The 9,309-nt window shown below is 54.9% G+C and overlaps 1 protein-coding gene across 1 annotated transcript in view; it reads left to right on the top strand.

The window, feature by feature from the left end:
* Positions 1-6,857, top strand: part of PEBP4 (phosphatidylethanolamine binding protein 4) — a 199,577-nt gene extending 192,720 nt beyond the window's left edge. Inside the window, exon 7 of the mRNA XM_006778377.2 lies at positions 6,591-6,857. Coding sequence (XP_006778440.1) covers positions 6,591-6,787 — 197 coding nt within the window. The 3' untranslated portion in view covers positions 6,788-6,857. The remainder of the gene's footprint in view (positions 1-6,590) is intronic.
* The last annotated feature ends 2,452 nt before the right edge of the window (positions 6,858-9,309 follow it).

Genomic DNA, 9,309 nt, shown 5'->3' on the forward strand with positions numbered 1-9,309 from the left:
GTTAAAGTGATTAATTACCCGCCTGGCAGTTAAGAGGTTTTATTCCCTCCCTAACTTCAGGGGAAAATCTCTACCTGGGGAAACAACCTTTCTCAGAGAGGTGACCTTGGTTAAAACACAGCGCCAAGAAGGTGAGCAAACATATTAAGAACAGTATGCCATATATGCCAGGTCCCTTGAAACAGCAAGGATGGACTGGCTCCCGGCAGTGTGTCACCCAGGGCAGCTCACACAGAGAGGAGGGGATATTCACGTGGCTCAGGCTCGACCACATTCCCAATAGAGGAGAGCGCTGAAGCTCACAGAGCCCGAATGGGTGCCCCTGACAAGAGCAGCCCAGTTTCACTGACATGTGCTCCAAAGGCCACAGGTCACCTCCCCAAGTTTGGAGTTGGCATTATCTCGGCCTGTCTCCTCTCAGCTGACCCACCCTGCCCGCTCCTACTCCTCTGAGACGCTCACATAACATTCTGTTGCACTTCCTTAGTCACCTGCTTTTATCTCTGGTGTTGCTCAATCATTTTTACTTGTATGGGCCCCACTTCCATCACGAGACTATAAATTCCTCGAGGGAAGAGCTCACCTGTCTATGTTTCCCTTTTACCACCTGTCCCTGTGCTCAGCCCTCTGTGGACTTTCAGTCAGTGAGCGTGTTTGTGTGTAGGACACACCCACGTATGCACATTCACAAGCCTGGAGCACACGGATCTGCCTATTCTCACACCCCCATGCTCCCCAGCACACCTCACCGTCAACTTCCTTTAACACCTGGAAAGACAGCCACCTCTGTGAGCACCAGGCCCACCAAGGACAATTTCAGTGTCCACATCCTTCCTGTCCCAACACGGGAAACTGAAGCCCAGAACAGTGAGTGGCTTGGTTGATCAAGGGTCCTCAGTTTACAGGAGATTAATTTTCTTATGCCTTTTAGAGCAAAGCTCTCTGTACCTGTCACCAGCACACCCACATCCCCTCTCCCTCCACCCGGACCACCAGGCTCCTGGGCCCTGATGTGGGCACAGACATGGAGCTAGGCCAATTGCCTGCCTTCGGCATCCTTGGCCAGCAGCAGCCGCCCAAGGCAGTGGGTCCACACGCCCCTTTCCTGTGGCTGAGCGCTGTGAGGAGCTGTGGTCTGCGCCATGCCACACCTCACCCAGAGGTGTCACGAGCCCGCCTCACGCTCCTCTGGCGAGTGAGCCAGGGAAATCCCCTCTCTGTCCCTCAAGATGACGTGCTCAGCTCACTCTGGAAGCCTCTACAAGGTCATGAGCCCAGGACGGTGTGTCCGCACCAGGGGAGCTAAGGGGCCATGCCAGGCTCCGGTCCCCACTTCCCAGGGGCAGCCTCGGGGCCTGCAGAGAGACTGCTCCCGGTAAAGGTAAAATTGGATTCCAGGGGCAGAGAAGGGGTCGGGGTTCTGGACTAGGCAGCCATAATATGCTCTCCAGCATCTCCGGTGGTTGAAATAAGCAGCTCAGGGGAGCCCCCCAACCCACAGGGTCAAAGAGGAGGGGCAGCAGAGACTTGCCTCTCAGCGGGGTTTAAGCCTTGTTTGTGGCACCTAAAGGCCACTGGGACGCCATGAGCAATTCAGACAAGGGATGCTACGTGGAAATGTTTGACAGCACAGACCGAGGGCATGAAGGCAGCAGAGCTCCAAGCAGCTCACAGGAGGTGGCCTGGTGTGGAGGGACAAAGGCTGGCACAGTGAGGGAAAAGCAGCCAGTGCAGGCAAAGGTGGATGGAAGGGGGCCTGCCCGGAGACCAGCCCCAAACACACACACAGACAGACACAAACACACAGCCCACTGCAAAACAGCCCCCACTCCCCGCCATGACCTCCCATGGTGGTTCACCTGGCCAGGCCCCAGAACCCCCCAGGGCCAGCCCCTGAGTCACCGTGCGGGCTTGTGTCGGGCAGCCCTCTTCTGCTCCAAAGAGCCCCGCCCACCTGGCAGAGCTGGTAGGACTGGGGACCTGGCAACAACTCAGATGGAGCCATCCTGGGCAGCTCTCGGGCAGGCCCACTGGCTGGGAACCCTGCACGCTCCACAGGGCCCACGCAGCCCTCGTCAAGATGCAGGCTGCAGTCGAGCCAGACATCAACCGTCCAAAGCAATACTGAGCATATCGTCCACAGGGAAACCACAGAGCATCGCCACATTTTGCCCCAAATTCCAGCTGGCCAACACTACCACCAAATACTGGAATTGGTCACTGGGAGCGAAGCTGACAGCTGCAAGCCTCCACTCCTCTCACTCCCGGCCCCGCCGCCACCAGCCACAGGGACCAGAGAGGAGGGTGATCCACCTACTGGTCATTAGGAACTGCAGTTCTCCAGAGGAGCGGGGTCAGCCCTCCCCACTCAGGAACTCCCCCGGCATCTCCACCCTCTCACTCCCGCCAAAGTCAAAGTGGTCCCCCCTGCCCTGAGCCTCTCGAGCCCGCAGGATCAGCACTCAGCAATATTCCCCAGGAGTAATTGGATGCGATGGAACATGGGCTCTTCACCTCCTGAGGGGAAGTCTCTGGATGTCATTTAACGGCGCAAAAATAAAAGGCTCAGGCCTCCCGCCCACCACCGCCAGGACATCATTAATCTCAGCAGAAAGGATCAGCGCTCCTATCACCACAGCCAGCCCCGCGGAGAGCCAGACAAATTGCGGGTGAATCTGCGCTCAGGGTGGCGGTGACTAGGCTGGCCGTCAGGTTTTGTGTCTTCCCCTGACAAGAAGCAGTGGTGCCCCTGCCCAGGGGGAGAATACGGGCAGGACAGGGAGGCGAGTGGCCACCTTGGTCAGACACAGCTCACCCACCTGCGGTGACGGGGCGGCTCTGAGCCAGGCACCCCAGGGCCCAAGAGAGGCTCACATGGTGGTTCAGAGGAGGTGGCCCCAAGGCTCAGTGCCCTGCCCCCTGTTCTACAGCCTGAATGGGGGCCTGCCTCCCAGTGAGGGCTTCCCAACCCCCACTTCCCAGGCTGAGAGGGGGACACTTGATGGCCTACTAAGGACCAAATGGCAGGTCAGGTGGGGAATGTCCCTTGACTAGAGCAAGGACACGCAGGGAACTCTTTTTCCTATGCTGTTAGGAAGTCTTAAGAGTGGGCCTGCTGGAGAGACTCTAGGGGTGCTGCTAGGGATGGGACCTCATCAGCTGGAATTGGTGGGGGGTGGGGCACTTTGAACTGCTGGCCGAGGCCACCCTTTGAAGGTCTAGCTTATTAGTTCAGTGCTAACTGTCTTAGCAACTCAACAAGGGCCGGAATGGGCCTGGATCAATGTTCCTCTCTCTCTCAAACCAGTAGGTGAGACGATACTTGAGCCTGATTTTGCAAGATGGAAACGATGCTCCCTAAGGTTGTGTAGGGACCCACCTGCTCATCATATGTGGCAGCCCCACCCTAAGGAGACCAGACCTCTGTGTTCCAGTCCTGGGTGGCTCAGGAGACAGGCATCAGACACCCTGGCTCTTTCTCCCTGTAGCCGAAGGCCTCTGAAGTGCACTCCCCACTCATGCCCCGTCCCTAGAAGAGCCCATCCTGGGTGGGTCCAGGGCACACGGGCAGTGGTCAGACCTCAGACAGCAGCAGTGCTCTTCCTGCATGGCAGTGGCCCCTGCAGCCCGGGACCAGCAATGCCATACAGGATGGGGCTTTCCTCCATGCGGTGACATGGGAGCCACAGCCTGCAAGCTCCCAGTCTCTCTCCACACACCCCTGAGGGCCTGACTCACCCCCATGCCTTCTACAACTTGCACTGGGTCAGTTCCTCTTGCCCTTTGTGGCAGGAAATGGGGGTGTAAGGAGTCACCGCCAAGCCAGGGGAGGAGGCAGCGGGAGGCCAGCAGCCTCCTGAGGGACAGAGGGCAGGTCTGAGGAGCTGCCCACGAAGCCCAAGACCACAGGGTTGTCGGAAGTGGGACAAGGAAGGAGGTGCGAGGCTGCCAAGGCGCTCCAAACGCCATCAAGGAAGCCATTGGAGCTAGGGGAGGGCGCACTGCTGGAGCGGGAAGCCAGGTCTCCCTCAGGGCACAGGGGATTTCTTTCTGCCATTGCCCTGATCTCGTGATGAGTTTCAATTCCCTCCTTGCCACCCCGGTTCCTTCCTGCCCTGCTCAGTGGGGAAGGCCCGCTTGTCCCCATGCCTGCCACACACCAGTTCACCCAAAGCCCTTCACCTGGCGTGAACATGCACACACATATGCGTCCACACATGCACACACATGTGCACCCACATGCACACACTTTCCCAGGGTCATGAACCACAATATTTTTCCAGCCAGCCAGGCTCCCTGCGTGTAAAGACCTGGCCAGGCCTCCTAGTGGAAGATCCACAGGGTCAGTTACACACCTCTCAGCCCAGCGGCAGCCCATCTGATAGGAGAGGCTCTCTCCAGGGCCCGGCCACCCTTGCCCCAAGAGAACTCCTGAAACCGCTGCTTTCCAGCCCAATCTGAACACAGTCACTGAGCCCAATAAAATTTGGGTGAACCTAAAAGAGGTCCTTTTCCCCTTTACCACTAAGAAGCAACCTCACCAGAACTCCATCTATGCACTAGGGATAAATAATAGTCTCCCTTGTGAGGATTAATTGACTGAATGTGCATGGAGTCCCTAGAACTGTGCCTGGCACATGGAAAGCACTCTATCAGCCCTGGCCAGTGTGGTTCAGTTGGTTGAGTGTCGTCCGAAAGGGCTATGGTTTGATTCCCAGTCAGGGCACATACCCTTGGGTTTGATTCCTGGTCAGGGTGCATCTGGGAGGCAACCAATCGATGTTCCTCTCTCTCTAAAATTAATAAAAACATATTTTTAAAAAAGAAAATACTATATTAGTGTTTTACTATTTTTTTGGCATTATCATTATTATTTTTTTTTTTATTTTGTTTCTTTGAATGAAAAATGTCCTCCCCTTGAGAACATCTTTGAAATGAAAACAGCCCCTGCAGGGAGGGAAGGTAAATGGAGTATGGGACACTAGCAGGAGGTGGGTGCAGACAGAGAGCCACCGGTGGTAAATGGGCAACTCTGAGAGTTATTGAGTCATTCCAGGATGCCAGCCGCTCATCCTGTTCTCTCTGTGCATTACTGTCCTCCATTGATCTAGGTCGTACCTGCCACTGCCTTATACCTGCCACTGTCTTATAACCGCCACTGCCTAGCTCTGCTCTGGACAAGGTCTTCCCGGAGCACTCCCTCCGCCTAGGGAAGGTTACTGAATTTAGCAAAAAGAGAGAGAGAGAGAGAAAAGAAAGCCCTGGCCCGATGGCTCAGTTGGAGAGTCGTCCCACACACCAAAAGGTTGTGGTTGGATTTCTGGTCATGGCACATACCTAGGTTGTAGGTTCAATCCCTGGTCAGGGATTGAATACGGGAGGCAACCAATTGAAGTTTCTCTTTCTCTCTCTCTCTCTCTCTCTCTCTCTCGCTCTCTCTCTCTCTCTCTCTCTCTCTCGCTCTCTCTCTCTCTCTCTCTCTCTCTCGCTCTCTCTCTCCAATAAAAACATATCCTTGGGTGAGGATTAAAAGAGAGAAAGAGAGAGAGAAGGAAATACAGAAAGCCCAGTTCAATTTGAATTTTAGATGAACGAGGAATAATTTTTTACTATAAAGATGCTCCATGCAATATGTGAAGCATACACTAACAAATTATTTGTTGTTTACCTGAAATGCCAATTGAACTGAGTGTCCCGTATTTTCTCTGGCAACCAGCTGCCAAGGGTGCCTGAGGCCCAAAGTTTGGGAAACAAGAGCGTGGGAATATGCCTCTGACCACTTCCCTCAGCCTCTCCCCAGTGCCCAGGGCTGTGTCCTCCCTGCCCTGTGACTGGGCCTGTTCACACTTGCCCCAGAAGATCCACCTCCCTCTATGCCCCTGTGCTTTCTCCCCTTGAGGAGGCCCCTCAGACCTGAGCACAGACTGGGCTTCTCCAGGCTCCAGCCTGGGTACACCTCACCCACACGCAGCTCCCCTCCAGGATCCAGGAGCTCAGGAGCAGAGAGAAGGGGCCCTGGCCATATCCCCCGCCCCTTGCCCTCTGCCGCAGCCAGGAAAGAAACCCTGCTGCACAGTCTCTGAGGCGGTGGGTGGGGTTCTGGGAAGGAGATTAAATGAATGGCACGGGCACTTCCACCAATCTCAACCCCAGCAGCTGGGGTGACCAGGTGTGAAGGAAAGAAGCTTTAAGGCTTCATTCAAGAGGTCAAGAAGGCCTGCAGGAAAGGAGGGTGGGTGGGGAAGTGTGATGACAACCTGATTGGGTGTTTCCTTTCAGCATGTGACCGAGGCGGCAGAATTATGCTAAATAAAGGGCTCTGGGGATGAGGCTGAAGGCTGCTCTTGACTCAGTCCAGATTCATGTCCCGATGCTTTCTGGGGAGCAGCCCCTTCCTAGGTGCTCTGCTAACATCCAGGGGTGTCCTGCAGTTGGAGCCAGGGGCACCCCAGGTACTCAGACCAATGGCCAAGGGCATCTCCTGGGGGATGACATCCACTCCCCCAGAACTGGCCTCCCTCTCACCCCTGCCAGCTCTCAAGTCCATGGTTCTCTCTCATTGCCTCCCTGTGGTCTGTGTGTCCTTCCAGGCTTTTGGGAAATGGATAAATTTCTGAGTCGCTCCCAGCTGAGTGAACCTGAAGCAAGCACCCAGTTCATAACCCAAAATCACAAGGACTCGCCAGATGCCGATGTTCCCGTCCGAGGAAGCAGTAAACCCAGAGACCAACTCAAGACCTCGGGCCTCGCCTTCCCGGTGTGTGTCCACATTGCCCACCACCTATAGTCTGGATGTGGAATCCCCGCTGGGTATGAAACCCCTGCTCTTCCAAATTAAAAAAGGAATTGTCCAGGGATCACTGGTTGGATGTTTTGTTTTCTAGCCTGTCCTCCTTCAAACACCCAGGACAGGAACTCAATCGGTGTCCAGCACTGAGGCTTATAAATGCAAGTGCGGAGGGGACTGTGGCAGGGATAGCTGGACAGGCAGGAGGTGGAGATCCCCAGCCATGAACCTTCATGAGTCGCACTGTGTGACCTGGAGAAAATCACTCACCCTCTCTAAAGTGTTGCTTCCTTGGTAAAGTTGAGGTCGGAGGAGGAGGGAGGAGCAGCTGGTTTATCTCCGGGGTCCTTTCCAGCTCCAACATTCAACACCATTCATTCAACAACTACTGTCAGCACCTACTATATGCCTGACCTTCTGGTAGGTGCTGGGGATCCAAGTGTGAACATGGCAGACAAAACAGGGGCTTACCATCCAGTAGGGGAGAGGAAGTTGCATCAGATGACCACAAGCAAATTATAGCAAATGTGACAAATGCTCTGAGGGTGAAAAGGGGACTTGCTTTATGATGGAGGGGGAGGGTAGGGCAAGGCCTCTCAGAAGAAGTGATATTTGACTTCATGGCTGAAAAGCAGGGTAGAGATTCACTATGAGTAGGCACATGGGTGACCAGCATGGCCAAGAGAGGGAACACCTCTGGGCTCACCCATGGCGAGCAGGGGCATGCATGGCATCTTCCAGGAAATGAAGGCCAGTGGTGTAGCCACTGGGACAGGTGGGCAATGACCAGAACATGCCAGGCCTTACAACCATGATAAAGTTTTGGATTTTACCCTGAAAGCAAGAGGAAATCATCCTATATAATAAAAACCTAGTATGCAAATTCTCCCCTCAGTGGTTGTTCGACTAGGAGTTCGACCGGGAGACTGGGAGTCCGGGAGTTTGACCGTTCGCTATGACGTGGGCCTGCGACCTCTCGCTGGCTACCTGCGGGCAGAGGTGATGAGGATTGAGGTGCAGTGAGAATATAGGCTGTCCTCTGAGCTTACTCTCACTTTCCCTGCTACCCTCCCCCGGGACGCTAGGGCTCGCACGAACCAGGGCACCAGGGCAGCCTCCCTCCCCCACGGTGCCAGGCACCTGCCAGCAGTCTGCCCTGTACCTGCGCAGCGTCTTCTGGGTGAACCAGGTGGCAGCTGCTGGACCACAGGGGCTGGTCGGGCCCCCCATGGGTTCATGCAGGAGCCAGTCTGTGAGGCCGCTGGGAGAGAGCACGCTGCCCATGTGGGAACTCAGGTGCTATGACTCAGGAGGAGGGGTCGTGCAGGGGCTCTGCGGCCAAAGGGCCCAGGTGCTGCCCAGGGTCCAGAGGTCAGCTGGGACCTGCCCTTCCATGCCAGACACTCACACTTCAATCACCAGCCAGGCCTAGGGACTGCACCTGTGCAGGAATTTCGTGCACCGGGCCTCTAGTGAAATGATAAATAGATTAGAGGGCAAGAGGGGACATAATCTATTATATGCTTTTAGAAACTATAAAGAAACTCCTTAGTTTCTGTAAAGAAAGGATTTTCAGTGACTATTTGCCCTGGACGTCCCCTGAATGTCTCTTGGCTTCCCCACTAAGGACCCCTTGGAAGCACCTCTGAGCTATGGTCTCATTCATACCCTGAACCCTGGTACCTCAACTACCCCACTCCCAACTCCAGTCCTCTCAGCCCCTCAATCTCTGCTCAGTTTCCCTCCAAGAGTTAACGCCCTCCCCCAACTCCCCCCCCACACACACACACACACTCCTTGGCTAAAATATGCAATGCTATGACTCAGGTGTGCACAGTGCCTTGAGCTCCCCAGATGAAAGGGGCAGGCTGCAGCCGGGCACCCCGTTATTACCCTCTTAGATCCAGGGCCCACATTATCAGGAAGGCAGAGGTGCCCTGGCCACCCCTCAGCCAGGCTAAGCACACTCCTAAGTCACTGGAAGATTTTCATGGTGAGATCTGAAGAGCATAATGGGCTGGGAGACTGCATGTGTGAATTGGGAGGGAAGTGGACATGTTTCCCCCTTCATTAATAAATTCAACGCCCTGCCTAGGTGGTGGACACCAAGTTCTCGTTCTGCAGAAGGTCCATTGATGCCAGCCCAGGCAGTAGAAACTCCCTACTCCCTTCTACCCACCAGACAAGCTTGTCAGCAAAGCTAAAAGCAGAAGCACAAGGAAGTGTCCATTTGCAGTGTCATGGAAGGCAGCCTCAGAAGGGACTTTCTGGGTGTATATGAACCTCACACTCCCCGCAGCCCCCACCCCACAGGCCCAGAGTGTAATTGGCAGCTCCTGTTGGGGCCCAAGGCTGGGATAAATAGCAGGTCGGCTTCCTAGAGCAGCCCCAGATCGAGACACATCCTCCCCTCTTCTGCTTTTAATTCTTTGCGGCTAGCATGTTTATTTTGGGTGAGGAAAAAAAAATCGGATGTTTATCCTTCGAGGAAATTATCGGCTTGCTTTCCTTCCTCCCACCTC

The sequence above is a fragment of the Myotis davidii genome, unplaced genomic scaffold (genome assembly GCF_000327345.1).
Source record: "Myotis davidii unplaced genomic scaffold, ASM32734v1 scaffold448, whole genome shotgun sequence".
Classification (NCBI taxonomy): Eukaryota; Metazoa; Chordata; class Mammalia; order Chiroptera; family Vespertilionidae; genus Myotis; species Myotis davidii.